The sequence below is a fragment of the Bubalus bubalis genome, chromosome 12 (genome assembly GCF_019923935.1).
Source record: "Bubalus bubalis isolate 160015118507 breed Murrah chromosome 12, NDDB_SH_1, whole genome shotgun sequence".
Taxonomy (NCBI): domain Eukaryota; kingdom Metazoa; phylum Chordata; class Mammalia; order Artiodactyla; family Bovidae; genus Bubalus; species Bubalus bubalis.
Window position 1 is genome coordinate 47,505,932 of NC_059168.1, and position 16,309 is coordinate 47,522,240.

The 16,309-nt window shown below is 39.7% G+C and overlaps 1 protein-coding gene across 5 annotated transcripts; it reads left to right on the plus strand.

Annotated features, from left to right (window-relative positions):
- The first annotated feature begins 1,560 nt into the window (after nucleotides 1-1,560).
- Nucleotides 1,561-16,106, plus strand: KRCC1 (lysine rich coiled-coil 1). 5 transcript variants are annotated; one of them, XM_044925986.2, is made up of 5 exons: nucleotides 1,561-1,719; nucleotides 10,797-10,903; nucleotides 11,703-11,815; nucleotides 12,777-12,972; nucleotides 14,750-16,106. In XM_044925986.2, the coding sequence occupies exon 5, from the start codon at nucleotides 14,769-14,771 to the stop codon at nucleotides 15,540-15,542; it is 774 nt and encodes a 257-aa protein (XP_044781921.1). In that variant the 5' UTR covers nucleotides 1,561-1,719; nucleotides 10,797-10,903; nucleotides 11,703-11,815; nucleotides 12,777-12,972; nucleotides 14,750-14,768; the 3' UTR covers nucleotides 15,543-16,106. The 5 variants fall into 5 exon arrangements, with proteins under 5 accessions (XP_044781921.1, XP_006074807.3, XP_044781920.1 ...); XM_006074745.4 differs by lacking the exon at nucleotides 12,777-12,972 and adding an exon at nucleotides 14,349-14,419; XM_044925985.2 differs by lacking the exon at nucleotides 12,777-12,972.
- Nucleotides 16,107-16,309: the final 203 nt, after the last annotated feature.

A 16,309-nucleotide genomic window follows, 5' to 3' on the forward strand; every position in this document is an offset into this window, starting at 1 on the left:
TGGGAGATAGGGAATTAGAGGATGAAATGAACCGGTGTGTATGTCTATTTGCATACACTGAGACTATCAGAAGGAGAGAGAAAGAAGTCATTTACGGAGCAATGATGACAGCATATCATGTATTAAAGGCTCTAACAAAGAAAACTGGTAAGGGAGGAAGGCATGTATTTTTCTGATTTTTTAAAAATTGTATTTATTTAGCTATGTCTGGTCTTAGTTGCAGCACTCAGGGTCTGTGTTATGTCATGCAGGACCTTGCCTTGTTGCACATGGACTCTCTGCAGCGGGCAGGCTTAGTTGCTCCTCAGTATGTGGGATCTTAGATTGAACCCAAGTCCCCTGCTTTGCAAAGTGGATTCTTAACTACAGAACCAGGAAAGTCCTAGGTTTTTTGTTTTTTTTTTTTTCAATTAATTTAATTGGAAGATAATTACTTTACAATATTGTGATGGGTTTTTGCCATACAGCAACATGAATCGGCCACAAGTATACGTGTCCCCCCACATCCTAAATCTTCCTCCCATCTCCCTCCTCACCCTATCCCTCTGGGTCGTCCCAGAGCACCAGCTTTGGGTGCCCTGACTCATGTATTGAACTTGCACTGGTACAAGTGCATATGGTAATGTACATGATTACCATATGGTAATACACGATTTAGTGCTATTCTCTCAAAACCTCGCCTTCTCCCACTGAGTCCAAAAGTCTGTTCTTTACATCTGTGTCTCCTTTGCTGCCCTGAATGTAGGATCGTCGGGTACCGGCTTCCTAATTGGTTTCAGACTCTCCCAAGGTGAGCTGCCGCAGGAGTTTTTCCTCTCTTCCAATGGTGGGTGCGTGCTAAGTCGCTTCAGTCCTGTCCGACTCTTTGTGACCCCATGGACTGTAGCCCACCAGGCTCCTCTGTCCATGGGATTCTCCAGGCAAGAATACTAGAGTGGGTTGCCATTGCCTTCTCCAGAGGATCTTCCCTACCCAGGGCTCAGACCCGTGTTTCTTGGGGCTCCTGCATTGGTAGCCGAGTTCTTTATCCCTAGCACCAACTGGGAAGGCCCATGGAGAGACCAAGGAACAGCAAAGAAAGTGAAAGTGAGTCACTCAGTCGCGTCCAACTCTCTGCGATCCCATGGACTGTAGCCCACCAAGATCCCCTGTCCATGGGATTCTCCAGGCAAGAATACTGCAGTGAGTTGTCCTTTGCTTCTCCAGGGAATCTTCCCGACCCAGGGATCGAACTCAGGTCTCCCATATTGCAGGCAGACTCTTTTCCGACTGAGCCACCAGGGAAATCACCAAAGAAGAGCAAAAGACTAAGGAACAGCAAGGAACACCGAGGTACACCAAGGAACAGCAAAAGAAAGGCTAATGCAAGCCAGAGTAGAAGAGAACTCGGGAACTGACGGACTGAGTGGGTAGGGCAACCGGGAGGGCGGGGCTTTCGTGGAGCCGGAAGACTGCGCAAGCGCGGTGGCGCGCCTCGCCGCCATGGTCCCCGGTTCCGTCCAGTCAGCCGCTGGTGGTGGCGGCGACTTCCCCTCAGGAAGTCCGGTCTCCGCCTCCTCCTCCTCCTCTTACCCCGCCCTGTTCGGCAGCGGCGGAGGCGGCGGTGCGGCAGTGGTTGTCCCTGCCTCTCCGCCACCTCCACCTCGGCCTATCCCCGGGCTGGCGGCGCTGGCGGGGAGGGGGACAGTAGTTGTAGACGCTGCCCCTGCCTCAGAGAAGGTGAGTTCCCGCCCCGGCGGCGGGGGCGGCCCGGGCCTTTAGCCCCTCCATCCTGCGACCCGGTAAAGGCCCGGAGCGCCCGGAGAGTGCGAAATGGCGGACCGGACAGGACCTGAGGCGCTCCGCTCCCCTCCCCACCCGTCACCCCTGGGAAACGGGCGCCGGGCTCCCCCGTGGATCGCGGAGGGAGAAGGGACGTCTCCGCTGTCGGGGGAGCTGAGGTTGGCGCGGGAGAGAGGCGACCCGGCCGAGGCTGTAGATAGTGTCAGGGCGAGGGAAGGGGAGGATGTGATGGGGACAGAGGAAAGGAGAGAAAAGGCCCCAGACGCGGAAGGGCGTAGACCTGCGCGGGGTGAAATTCAACATCCCGGAAAGTGGCGACCTCACTCACACGTAGGGAGAAGTGGAGTCGGAACTTGGGGAGAATAGGAAGTAAACACGCGAGCCCAAGGTTCCTGGGGCCCTGGAGGAAGAGAAGAGGGGGTGAAGTTTTGAGGGATCACTTCGCAGAGTTTCCCCGGGTTTTTTGGGGATAACACCCTTTAAAACAAGCCTCCAAGATGTACAAGCTCATCTTGATTGTGGTGTGAGTTTTAATAGATACCTGCCAGTGTCAAAGCAGGACTTCAGTTAGGGCGGCGAAAACAACTTTTATTCAGTAACTACTGATAGTAGGAAAAATATTGAGCTCCATTCCGACTTTTCGCAGAAGTGACTGGGGGGTCTTAAAAGAAGGAAAGGGGAAAGATGGGGTTCAAATAGAGTCGGGGAAGTGCAGACTTAACAAAGGGTTGGGCAGTGTCAGCTTGCTGGCAATTACGAAAGTAAGAATTCTTGTTTTCCCACAGAAACTGGGAGACAGGCTCTGAAATACATGATCATCACATTTCAAAGGAATGACTTTCAGATCCGAGAGACTCAGACACACCCGAGCTGTAGGAGACAGAAATACATTTCAAAGAGCCTGAGGAAGAGTTCGCAATTGTAAACCCTTTAGTAAGAATTGTATGAAAGAGAGGCCAGGAACCTCATCAGGTGTTGGCTAGAACAAACAGTAAATATTTTTTGACAGCCGTGAGCTTTTCCAGACCTGAGCTCAACGATGGGGCTGGTTCATTCAAACTTGACCATGTTAAAATTTGGTCAAGTCTCTGCAAAAGTTTTAAAGGAATATACCTGCCTAGAGTTTTTACAGTTTTCACCAATTCATTTTCCCTAAAACAAAGAGCTACTTCTTGACCATTTCGATCTAAGAGATGTTTGAGTTCTTACAAGTACTGTAAGAACTTACAAGTACAAACAAACTGCTGGTTCCAAACTATGAGTTTAGGCTTTAAGGCAGTTTTGAAATGATTTTGGATCGTGGAGCTTGATCCCACTGCAAAAGATTCTAGTAGAACATTCAGCCATCTTCAGTTTCATAGTTAATTTTTAGTATTTGCAGTGTTGCCTCATGTTGCTTTTTGTCTCCAGAGAGACAAAATGAGAACATTATTTTTGGTGGAATCCAGAACATTGTTGGATAATTTAATTTTCCTTTTTCCTGAGGGACAGCAGTAAATATAATAACTTCATTAAAATAATTTTTATTTTCATCTTCCACAGTATACTCTATTTTTGTGTACTCTTAAATAATCTTTTATACCTTTCACTTGAAGGAATGACAAAACAGTAAAATATTATAAATTTCTTAGAACATTTTGTGAGTATTTTATATAAATTCCATTCACTAAAAATGGAAATCAGAAACTGCAACCAAATGATGTTTCATTAAGTACCTTAGTGATAGCAACTTTTAGAAGACTAGGTTTTAGTGTCTTCAATCAGCCTGGGTTAGTATTACTGTTCTGAGATTAAAAAAATAAAATCTGAATTTTCTGCTTTCATACCAAACTTCCTGCCTTTCACTAACAAGCCTGAGCTATTATGATGTCAAGACTACAATTCAGTTTAGCTTCCATAGCCACATCACAGAACTTTGGAAACAGTTTCTCATGGGGGGAAAGAAAAACAGCTTTTTGCCAGAGTGGGGTTTTTTTTGTTTTGTTTTGTTTTTTGCAATGACTTTGAATATGTGCAGTTACTAAAGACTAAAAATCAGTTCAAAACAAAGTGTTGGCAGGCAGTTACCTTTCTGTACTGCTTCAAGGTGGTTTTGAGGGCACAGGAGTCTTGACTAAATAGATTCTAGTGCTAATTTCTCAACTAGCTATGACACTAAGTCCCAAACTTTCTGAACTTGTTTTGCCATCTGTGGGGAGGAGAGTTGAACTAGCCCGATTGAGTGACTTTCACAAATAGATTCTAGTGGTAATTTCTCAACTAGCTTTATGACACTAAGTCCCAAACTTTCTGAACTTGTTTTGCCATCTGTGGGGAGGGGAGTTGGACTAGCCCGATTGAGTGACTTTCACAAACAGATGCTTTTGCCCCGCCCCTACCTTAGAGGACGGTTTGAAGACTTTTTTCCTTGGTTTTTGCCACTGGACAAGGAACAGCTTGGTGAGCAGTAGTACTACTGGTATCTGCTAGATGCCAGAGATGCCACACACAACATGAAAAGCACAGGGCACCAACATAGACATACCACAGCCTCCACAAAGGATTATCCTACGAGATGTCAGTGTCAAGGTTGAGGAAGTCTGCACTAACCAAATAGAGGACCTCACCAGCTTTAAAATTATGAACTGGTTTGGCTTGGCTGTGTACTAGAACAGCAATTTATAAAACGTGAAACTTTGACTTAAAATGGCTATCAAATGACGTTCAAAGAGTAGTGAAATATTTTGAGTTACAGCTGAGATTTTGTTAGGATTTGGAAAATAGAATTTACTACCTAAAAATTACCTCTTGTCACTTTTAAGTAAATATCCTTATTAATTATTCAGTTAACTGCTACTTAACAAATAGTAAATATTTGGTATGCTATTTAAAACACTCCTAGGACCCAGTATATTTTTAGTTTAGATATTTATAAACACCTAATGTAATTTCCTATTGTACATGAGCTGGAAGAGAAAAAAAAATTTATCTAGTACTTAGCCAGTATCTTTTTTTCTTAAGATTCCTCCAAAAGGTGTCAAAGAATTATCATCCTTTCAATTATTAAATTCCACTCTCCTTTTCAAGATTCTGAAAGGACCATTAAAACTCCTGATCCATTTTCACCTATAGCTGTAATACTTATGAAGGAGCTTCTCTTAAGCTGGGCTTGATAATAAAGGTCAGTAAGGATTAAGAATTTGCAAGCAGGGAATATATAGAAGGTGTAAATTACAAATAGGAAATTGAGAAATTAGACTCAATCACAAAAACTCAAATACCGCATGACCAGACTTACTTGAAAAGAAATATACATCACAGTTATGGTGAAAGTGTAGTAAGATTTTCCAGGACACTTTGTAATTCATTAAAAGAAGTTTCTCAAATATTTTTGACAGTTAAAAATTTTTTTCAGAATAATATTACTAAGAAATCAATAGAAACAAAACCACAGCAAACAGTTCTTTCTTATCTGGCTTTTTAAAAGAAAAGAAAATTAGACTCATTTTCAGAATGAAGAGCATTTCTAACTGCTTATTGAATCTAACCCATTTACATAGTAATTGTCTAAAGTGTTCCTTTGTTTTTTCGCAGAGATTTGAGACAAATGACAGAAAATCAAGCTAATAAGCCCTTATATTTATTCAGAAACCATTTAGAGCCCCTCCCATTAACCAGGTTCTTATGTTAGGACATGATCATTCTTACTGACCTGTTCACATTTACTGACCTTTTGGAAGGACTGGCATGTATTTGATGACATTCTAAATCAGAATGGGCCCAAGTAAATGGGCCTTGGGCCCAAGTAAAACTAATTTCTTCGTTGATCTAGTCAAGATCCTTGAGCTAGCTAGCCATAGATTACTTACAATGATTGATATTCAAAACATTTGTGTGTGCTCAGTCACTCGGTCATGTCCAACTCTTTGTGACCCCATGGACTGTAGCCCACCAGGCTCTTCTGTTCATGAAATTTTCCAGGGAAGAATACTCGAGTGGGTTGCCATTTCCATTTCCAGGGGGGGGTCTTCCCAACCCACGAGTCGAGTCCAGGTCTCCTGCACTGCAGGTGGATTCTTTACCAAAGGCTTAGTTTGAGTAAAGACAGGAAATTTCCCTGATCATCTAATGATTAGGAATCAGTGCTTTTCCTGCTGGGGCCTAGGTTAGGGAACTAAGATCCCGCAAGCTGTACAGCACAACCAAAATAAATGGACATAAATTTTATATTACATTTGTAACCAATAATCCCAATTAATGATTTTGTTAATTCCTTTATGTTTTGTCATTGGAAATGTGCCATAGCAAATCCTGTTACTTTTGTGATTTTATTAGTGTAAACTATAAGTCATCCAGTTCTATGGCAAACTCATAGGTCACATACTAATCTCATTTCCTGAAAAGGCAAGGTTAATAACTAACTCAGTTAAGAGTATTCATAATGCTAGAAAGTATACACTGCATCTCTCAAAACTTCTTAAATGGAATTTGACCCTCTGGTAAAAAGGAATAAAGCAGCATACTTTGGTTAAGAGAACAGAATTGGTTACCTAGTCTCCTAAAACAGCGGTCCCCCAAACAGTCCCCAACTGTTTTGGCACCAGGGACCGGTTCCGTGGAAGACAATTTTTACACAGACTGGGGGATGCAAGCGATGATCAGCTATAAATACAGATGAAGCTTTGCTTGGTTGCAGGCCACTTACCTTCCACTTTGCAGCCCTGTTCCTAAGAGGCCGTGACAGTTAACTGTCCGTGGCCCAGGGGTTGGGAACCCCTTTCCTGATACAAGCTGTGCTCTAGTCTTCCCAAAGGTTATAATGGTTTTAAAAGATTGCCAACCTCAAGAGCCAGGAGCAAGGCAGGGATGTCTATTCTCGTCAGTTCTTTTTAGTATTGTCCTGGACGTCCTAACCAGTATAGTCAGGAAAGGAAAAAAGGTTTACAGATTGGAGAGGAAGAAATCAGACTGTCTGTTTGCTGATACTAATGATCTGATCATCTATGGGCTCCCTGGTGGCTCAGTGGTAAAGAATCTGCCTGCAGTGCTGGAGAATAAAGTTCAGTCCCTGGGTTGGGAAGATAACCTGGAGAAGGAAGAGGCAACCCACTCCGGTGTGAAATTTCATGGACAGAGGAGCCTGGCAGTTCACAGTCCACAGGGTCACAAAAGAATCAGACATGGCTTAGCAACTCAACAACAACAAATAATCATCTATGTAGAAAATCCCAAGGAATTTTGGAAAAGCTACTAGAATAAGTGAGTTTAGCAAGGACACAAAGTACAAGGTTAATATACAAAACCAATACTATCTGTAAATGTTAGTAACAAGCAATTAGACATTGAGATTTAAAAAAATACTATTAACTATTGCATAAAAGCCAAAATACTTCTGGATAACTTTAACAAAGTACAGTGAATGGTACATAACATTGCTGAGAGAAGATGCAAATGGTGGGGAAAATGTCCTTTAATGCTTCTTAGTGAACTCCATGTAAAAGTGTAGTACTGTGTCATTAATTTGATATATTTAAAGAAGAGTTTATTAAAGGGAAACTAATTACACCTAAAACTTGCCAAATTAACATTCTAATTTTGCTCAAACATTTTTTCTTCAGTGATTAAAGATATTTAATAAGTATTTTTTAAAACTTAGTTTTAATGTCATGTTACAACACAAATCGGGTAGTGTCCTGTGGGCATGAAAATTTTTAGTAAATTTTTCACTCAGATTGAGTTGATTTACTCATCAACCTATTAAACCTATTGTGGCATATTAAAAACATATATAATGCAGAAGTTAAATTCAGGTTTTGCAATTTCTAAAAGGGTGATTGTATGCTTGCTTAGTGGTGTCCAACTCTGTGACCCGATGGACTGTAGCCTCCCAGAGTCCTCTGTCCATGGAATTCTCCAAGCAAAAATACTGAAGTAGGTAGCCATTCCCTTCTTCAGGAGATCTTCCCGACCCAGGGATCAAACCTGGTCTCCTGCATTGCAGGCAGATTCTTTACCATCTGAGCTGCCAGGGAAGCCCCTGAAAGGATGATTGGGGTGTAACAAATTTTCTGACAAGATTAGAATTAGGAACAGTGGAGTGGTTCTTAGTATTTTATTAAATACTAATCCTTTTTAGACAGTTTTGAATTGCAAGTAATTCATACTTTTCATTTTTCATATTTAACTCAGTAGTTCACATGCGGTGTTTTTATTACTTTAGCTTTTGCAATGGCTTTACCTACTATTACTGAAATAAGACCAACCCTTGTACAGCTATTGAATAGCAAGGTGCATAGTTTCATTTCTCCAAATAAAAGATTACGTTTTCTTTCTATTTGCACTATATCTTTCCTGAAAGTGAATGGCATTGTGGATAGTCATCTATAACTAGACTTGTGATGTACAAATAGGAACATCAAGTTTTCAGAATTTTGCTAGATTTTTTACAAAAATTAACCCTAATCTGAGAAAAATACTCCAAATGAGTTTCAGAAGAAACAAACTATTTCTTGCTTGAGACCTAATACCAACTTGTAAATAGATTGGATGTTTCTGCTTGACATTCCATTCTTTTAGACGTCAAAGTACATATAGCAAACATTAACACAGGACATAAACTGAAACCTTATAACAGTTGGTTTAAAATCAGCAATCAGAAAAGATAGTAAGAATCAAGTTGAAATTTGACCTTTCATTTAAAAAAAAAGGTCCTTCTGAAACATGAGTTAGCTTGAAATGCAAAGAATTAGGTACTCCTGTCAGGCACTCCTGACCTGTACAGCCATAATCTTTTCTTCATTTGGCTTTCTGTAGTTACTGGAATGGGCTTTTAGATGGCTTAGTGGGTGAAGAATCTGTCTGCAACGCAGGAGACGAGAGAGACACAGGTTCCATCCTTAGGCTGGGAAGACCCCTGGAGGAGGGCATGGCAACCCACTCCAGTATTCTTGGCTGGAGAGTCCCATGAACAAAGGAGCCTAGCGGGCTACAGTCCTTAGGGTCCCAAACAGTCAGACACGACAAGCAACTGAGCACACAGTTACTGGAATAATTGGTTGGAAAAACATTTCAGTTAAATAGATGAAATCCCGAATGACAATAAAAACAGTCCAGTTGTACAGCATTTACTATGTGCCATATACTCTTCCAAGTACTTTACATTTGTTAATTTCCTTAAGATCCACAATACCTGAAAAACTTGACCAAGCCTATATAATAAGCGCCAGAACTGACTCTAGAGTCCCTATGTCTAGCTCCTAGAAGCAGTGAGAAAATTAACATTGTGTGGCAACCAGTAGTTCTTCATAGGTTGGCTTAAGCTATGTTAGGTGAATGATCTTCCTGGAAACAAAGCCAACATTTAAAGATCCAGTGTAGGGACTTCCCTAAAATTCAGTGGTTAAGACTGTGCTTCTGCTGCAGGGGGCACACAGGTGGGTTCCATCCCTGGTCGGGGAACTAAGATCCCACTTGTTGCTTGACCAAATATCTGTGTGTGTATATATATGGTGGCTCAGACGGTAAACAATCTGCCTGCAATGGAAGAGACCTGGGTTCAGTCACTGGGTCCGAGAGATCCCCCGGAGAAGGGAATGGTAACCCACTCCAGTATTCTTGCCTGGATAATTCCACAGACAGAGGAGCCTGTTGGGCTACAGTCCATGGAATCACAAAAAGTCAGACACGACCAAGTGACTAACACACAGTTACGTATCCAGTTTAACAAATTACAGTAGAATTTTTTTTCCAAAACATTCATTTTAGATCTTTAAACGCCTCTCGTACACTTTACCGTCTATGGGGTCACACAGAGTCGGACACGACTGAAGTGACTTAGCAGCAGCACAGTAAACAGCACTCATTAAAAGTGTACAATGAGTTTTTGGCAGGTATTTGACATGAAACTACTTTCATAAACAAAATGCCATGTATTTCCACCAGCTTGAACACTTTTCTCCTGCTCCTTTACAATTTATCCCTCCCTCCATCCTTGTGCCTGGCAACCACTAATCTGCTTTCTATCGCTACAGATTAATTTGTGTTTCTAGAACTTTTATAAGTAGACTCATTAGGTACTCATGCTTTTACTCAGCATGATTATTTTGTGATTCATCCATGTTGTATGTATTGCTATTTTGTTCCTTTTCACCGCTGAATAATTCTGTTGTATGGATATACCACACTTTTCTTACCCATTCCCCTGCTGATAGAGTTGCTTCTGATTTTGGCTATAAGAAATAAAGCTGCTATGAGTATTCATGTACAGGTCTTTGCATGGACATGTTTTCATGTCTCTTGGGCAAATACATATGAGTGAAATGACTGGATCCTATAGTAGGTATTTAACTTTTAAAGAAATTGTCAAAACTTTGTACCATTTTAGATTATAACTAGTATTGTAGCAAATGCCAAGATTAAAAGAATCTGAATTTTAAGATTGTCAGAGATGAGAGTGGTGGCCTAAACCTTTAACAGGATAAAGTGTAAAGTCCTACATTTAGAAAAGTAAATCAATTACATTAAGTCCCAGATGGGAGAAGTCAGCCAACATGGGGAGAGAGATACCGCTGGGATTTTAACAATTACAAAGATCAGAAATCAGAAACATGTCTGCTCTAAGACACGAAGTACTAAGGCTGGATGCCCGCCCCAGATCATTTTCCTGAAGTCCAGAGTCCTACTGTAATGTGCCCCAGTAACTTCTCCTTCAGAGAAGGAGAAGTATTTTCTGAACTAAAAAATACATTATTGTTGTTGTTCAGTCGCTAAGTCATATCCAACTCTTTGTGACCCCATGAACTGCAATACGCCAGGCTTCCCTGCCCTTCACTGTCTCCTGGAGTTTGCTCAAGCTCATATGCAATATCAGAGGCTTACTAAATGTTTTCATAATGAAATTGCCATTCCAATGAGCAAAAAGCTATTACTTTAGCCTTGTAAGCAGTCTTAACTTGAGAAGTTAAGATTTGATATGGTATATGAAATGATACAGGATATTATCGTAAATGTCTTACCTGCCCTTATTTTATTCATAGATACCACGTTGAGTGAGCAAAGACTGAACATTTTACAGATACCTTTTGTAGAAGGCTTATAAGAACTAGTGCCATAATTTGAATCATAATGGATTTCACATTATGAGGTAGGTTGAAAATAAGGACATCTCAATTATTAGCGTTATGTATACTGAAGCATTATACATATTATACATAATTTATACTGAATTATTTATATATGTTATACTAATACTTTGATTTGAAAGCAAGCGAAAGTATAACACTCTTAGTTCAGACTAAATATAGTAAAATTCCTGAGTAAATAAACTAAAACTCACAAGTGCTATTTTCAAATTCAGAGGTGTAAATTTTGGATCACTTTCTCTAAAATAAACAATATTATTTATTTTTCAAGGGTAAAATACACACTGGGCTTCCCTCTTGGCTCAAACAGTAAGAAGCCACCTGCAATGCAGGAGGCCTGGGTTCGATCCCTGGATTGGGAAGATCCCTTGGAGGAGGGCATGGCAACCCACTCCAATATTCTTGCCTGGAGAATCCCCATGGACAGAGGAGCCTGGCTGGCTCCAATCCATGGGGTCGCACACTGAATGATTAAGCACAGCACAAAACACATACTCAAAAAGTTGGCTTTACTTTCAGATTTACAGGAAGCAAAATAAGAAATTGAAGATGCATTTTGTGAGTTTTCAGATGATTGATTTATGTTGATGTAATTCTAAACTTTGAATTATTTAATCATTATAACAAGATTGTGCTTGCAATATTGTAGAGCAGTTAACCTTCCATAACTTCAAACTTCAAACCTCAAAGCAAGTTTAACTTTTTTTTAGAAAAAAGAAAAGATTGCTTGGTTTCAGGTAAAGGGAAGTGGAATATTGGGCAAAAATAGATTTTTAAAATCTCTGCTGTCATGGTTTTTAGCTCCTCGGTTGTTGCACAGTCTCGCTATTTGGAGAAAGTTCATGCTAAAAAACGGAACTAATTAATGAGTGAATATGATCAGATTTCTCCACCAAGGTCTCAGTCTGATAAGGGTAAGGTTCAGTTCACCTCTTCATTGATCTCTGCACCATCTGTGATCTTTTGGGGTTGGCTTTTTTCACTCTGCATGTCTTCAAGTTTCATCCATATTATACCATTTTGTAGTACCTCATTCCTTTATGTTCCTGAATAACATTCCATTGTGTAAATTGCCACATTGTGTTTATCCATTCATCAGCTAATGAACATTGATTGTTTCTAATTTTAGCTGTCAGTAATAGTGCTGCTGTGAACATTTTTGTACAAATTTTTGTGTTGACATAGATTTTCATTTCTCTTGGGTATATATTTAGGAGTGAAATTGCTAGGGTTATGTGGTGACTCTGTGTTTGACATTTTGAAGAACTGCCAAACTGTTTTCCAAAGTTGCTGTACCATTTTACATTCCCACCAAGAATGAATGAAGTCTCCGGTTTTTCCTCCTCTTTGCCAGCACATTATTTATTATCTATCTTTTTAATTATAGCCATCCTGTGAGTATGAAGTAAATCTTTTTCTTATAAAACATTTTTAAATATAAAAATAGAGAAAACAGTATTATGACACCTTCTGTACTTATCATCCAGTTTTGACAATTATCAACATCTTTTTAATTTTATTAGTGACTTTTTAAAAGTAGCTCTGATTGGTGGTATATTGAGGTATAGTTGAGGTATGTACAGGAAACTGTACATATTCCAGGTATATAATTTGATAGGTTTGAAACATACGTATTGATGAAATGATCACCACAGTTAAGATAGTAAACATATCCATGCCCTCAGAAATGCCCCTTATAATGCTGTGCTGAGTCGCTCAGTCATGTCCAACTCTGTGCAACCCCATGGACTGTAGCCAGCCAGGCTCCTCTGTCCATGGGGATTCTCCAGGCAAGAATACTGGAGTGGGTTGTCATGCCCTCCTCCAGAGGATCTTCCCAACCTGGGGATCAAACACAGGTCTCCTGTATTACAGGTGGATTCTTTACTGTCTGAGCCACCAGGGAAGCCCAAGAATACTGGCATGGGTTGCCATTCCCTTCTCCATTAGATCTTCCTGATGCAGGAATGGAACCAGGGTCTCCAGCATTGAAGGCGGATCTTTTACTAGCTGAGCTCCCTCCTACTTTTTCCTGACTACTTTTTCCCAGGCAACCACTGTATTGCTATAGGTTAGTTTTCCTTTTTCAAGAGCTTTATGTACATGGAATCATGTATTATGTACTATTTTCTCAGTCTTTTTTGAGTCAGTTTGATTATTTTGAGATTCATCCATTTCGTCAAGTGTATCAATAGTCTGATCCTTTTTATCATTGATTCCATTATATGGATATACCACTGTTTGATTTATGCATTTATCTGTTGATCAATATTTGGGTTTTTTTTTTCCTTTCTGGGGCTATTACACATAAAACTGCTGTGAATATTCAAGTATAAGTCTTTATGTGGACATATACTTCCTTCTCTTTAGGATAAATATCTAGGAGTGGAATAACTGGATCATATGGTAGGTGTATGTCTAACTTCCTTAGAAACTACCAGACTATTTTCCAAGTAGTCGTACCATTTTATATCCTACCAGCAACATTTGAGAATTCCAGTTGTTCTATATCCTCACCAATCTCTTTAATTTCAGTCATTCAGTGAGTGCATGGGGGTATTGCTTTGTGGTTTTAATTAACATCTACTTGATGATGAATGATATTGAGCATCTTTCATGTGCTTATTGTCCATTTGTGTATATTCTTTTCTGAAGTGTCTGGTCAAATTTTTTTGCCCCTGTTTAATAATTATGTTACATTTTGCTCTAGTCAGAATTTTTCTACTATTTAAGTTGAATAGGAACTAAATTTTCTGGCTCACCAAATTAGGCTTCATTTAAACTTCCTTTTTAATCTCAAATTGCCAGTAAAAGTAGATGATCATTGGTGACTCTAGATTGCTGTCAGACTTGTTTCTGTTAAAGGAAGGAACTACATGGGTTATACTGCCTCATAATTTTTGGAAATAAAGCATATCACAAAAAATATTATCTTCTCATATTAAGTACATTTTCTGCTATATTTGTAATGCAGGATTTGAGGTGGGGGACAGAAAGAGAAATAGTTGTACTGCCCTATCCCCCAAAAAGCAAGCAAAGATTAGCATATCTGCTTGAAATTTCTTCTGAAACTTTTCTCTACATAAATCCCTACCCGCTCTGAGCTTTCACCTCCATTTCCCTCTTAGCCCTCCCACCAGCTCTTTAATAGAGAACAAACCAGAAGGCATTCTAGAATGTCTTTTTCACCAATCAGAAGTAACGGAATGAAATCCAATTCCCTATGCAGAAGATACAGAACTCTGTTCCCTCATCTTTTCTCACGCCCTATACCTAAGAGTAGTTTTGTCTCAGCTGGATTTCTAATTTCCAGCATTCCCAAACCATTTTACAATTTTATTGTTAAGTCTTACAATATTGTTGTCTGGTGAGTATCTATGTTTATTTTATTTTGAGTGAACAGAAGATTTTTTAAATTACCTCTCTATGGTTTGTTACTTTTCTTAGACAACCGTGTTCAAGAATCTGAACTTTAGAAATTATTTGAACACTCAGATCAGGCCACTCACCATGAATGTGTAAGTCCTTCTATCCAGACATCCCTACAAAGCCTTACATTTTTAGCCCTACAAAAGAATTATACATGTCAGCTCCTTTCTGCCTCCTTCATCTCACTTCTGAGAAGGATAAAATTACTTGTGAGTGGCATAGGCAATATTTGACTTCCTTATGCTCCTTTTTGGCATATAATGTCATGATATTTAACTTTTATACCAAAGTAGATTTTAATTTTGGGATGGGGAAGGGGCTTCTTTATTTTGTCTTTTGAGACTCTTCAAGAGTAAAGGAAATATTCAGAATTAAATAATCTAGTAAGAAGAATTTTCTCCCATCTTTTCTACCTACAGAGAATCCCTTGTCAAGCTAATGAAGCATTCAAAGAAGACATATGACTCTTTTCAAGACGAGCTTGAAGATTATATCAAAGTGCAGAAAGCCAGAGGCTTAGAGCCAAAGACTTGTTTCAGGAAGATGAGAGAGGATTATTTGGAAACCTATGGGTACAAAGAAGAGGTTGACTCTAGACACAGGTGTAGAATGTTTGAGCAAAGACTCCCATATGGAACCGTCCAAACCTACCCAAGATCATGCAGTATTTCACAAAGAGTGGAAAAGCAGTTACCTCAGTGGCTACCAGCTCATGACAGCAGGCTGAGACTAGACTCCCTGAGCTACTCTCAGTTCACCAGGGACTGTTTCTCAGGAAAACCTGTACCCCCGAACCTTAGTCAGCACGAGTCTAACTGTAGCTCATACAGTGTAGAATCTGGAGTTTACAGGCACCTCTCCTCAGAAAATAGTACCAGTGCCCATCAGGCTAGTTATAAACACATACATCAGAAGAGGAAAAGGCACACAGAGGAAGGCAGAGAAAAGCCAGAGGAGGAGCGGCCCAAGCATAAGAGGAAAAAAGCTTGTGAGGAAATAGATTTAGACAAATACAAGAGCATCCAAACAAGCAAAACGGAGGCAGAAACAGTCAGAGTCAGTACAGAAAAGCTTAAGAACCGGAAGGAGAAAAAAAGCCGAGATGTAGCTTCTAAGAAAGAGGAACGTAAGCGCAGAAAAGAGAAAAAGGAACAAGGCCAAGAAAGGACAGAGGAGGAAATGCTTTGGGACCAGTCTATCCTTGGATTTTGAAGCTCTTGCCTTGGTTCCCCCAGGGTTAAACTAATAGTTGAGAAGCTTGGTTTTACAGTGTTCATGTTCAAATCCCTCTTCTCACATGAGCAGGTACAAAGGCTAAGAGAACAGGAAACAGAGTACGCTTGCTATCCAACATGGAATATTTTTCCTCATTTTCTAAAATCATTACTACATTTTTCTTATACATAATGTAATTTCCCTTAACGAGAGTGGCTCTGCTTTTATTCATCTGGTTGCTGTGATGGCGGAAGTATTTTTCCCTTGGGAGGTCATTTATATTTAAGTAGGATTAATAGGCTTAACAGAATCTATTTCTTGCTTGGGTTTTAGTTTGGGGTGGGTATTTTTATATTCATTAGTTTTCTCTGTGAAGCAATTTAGATAGATATTTTTCCTCTGTTAGATCTAACTTGCAGTATATTTTCTAGATTGAAAAGTGGAAAATTACATACCTTATAATAAGCTTAACTTACATACAGTTTTTAAAAAGAGTCGATATAAAATCAGTTTATATTCTGGAAATGTTTATAATATAATAAAAATCTAATTTCTACTTTTTTTTTGGTTTGTTTTGTTTTGTGTCAATGATCTGTTCCTATTCAATGAATATTTTCTTCTGGAAGAGCAATAACCAAGTAAATTTAAACCCACTTTTTGGATAGAAATCTGTGAATGGCCACAGTTTTTCCAAATAGTTGAAATTGGGGGATTAAATGGCATTAGATTATTCTTTCCTGACCAGTGTTTTCCATTCTGATAAT

What these genes read in the sequence shown, in the direction of transcription:
- KRCC1 (XM_006074745.4), top strand. Translation starts at nt 11,777, where the DNA reads ATGATCAGATTTCTCCACCAAGGTCTCAGTCTGATAAGG. An exon ending in AAGGTCTCAGTCTGATAAGG is followed by an intron (nt 11,816 to 14,348) that starts GTAAGGTTCAGT and finishes TACTTTTCTTAG; the next exon opens with ACAACCGTGTTCAAGAATCT. An exon ending in AGGCCACTCACCATGAATGT is followed by an intron (nt 14,420 to 14,749) that starts GTAAGTCCTTCT and finishes TTCTACCTACAG; the next exon opens with AGAATCCCTTGTCAAGCTAA.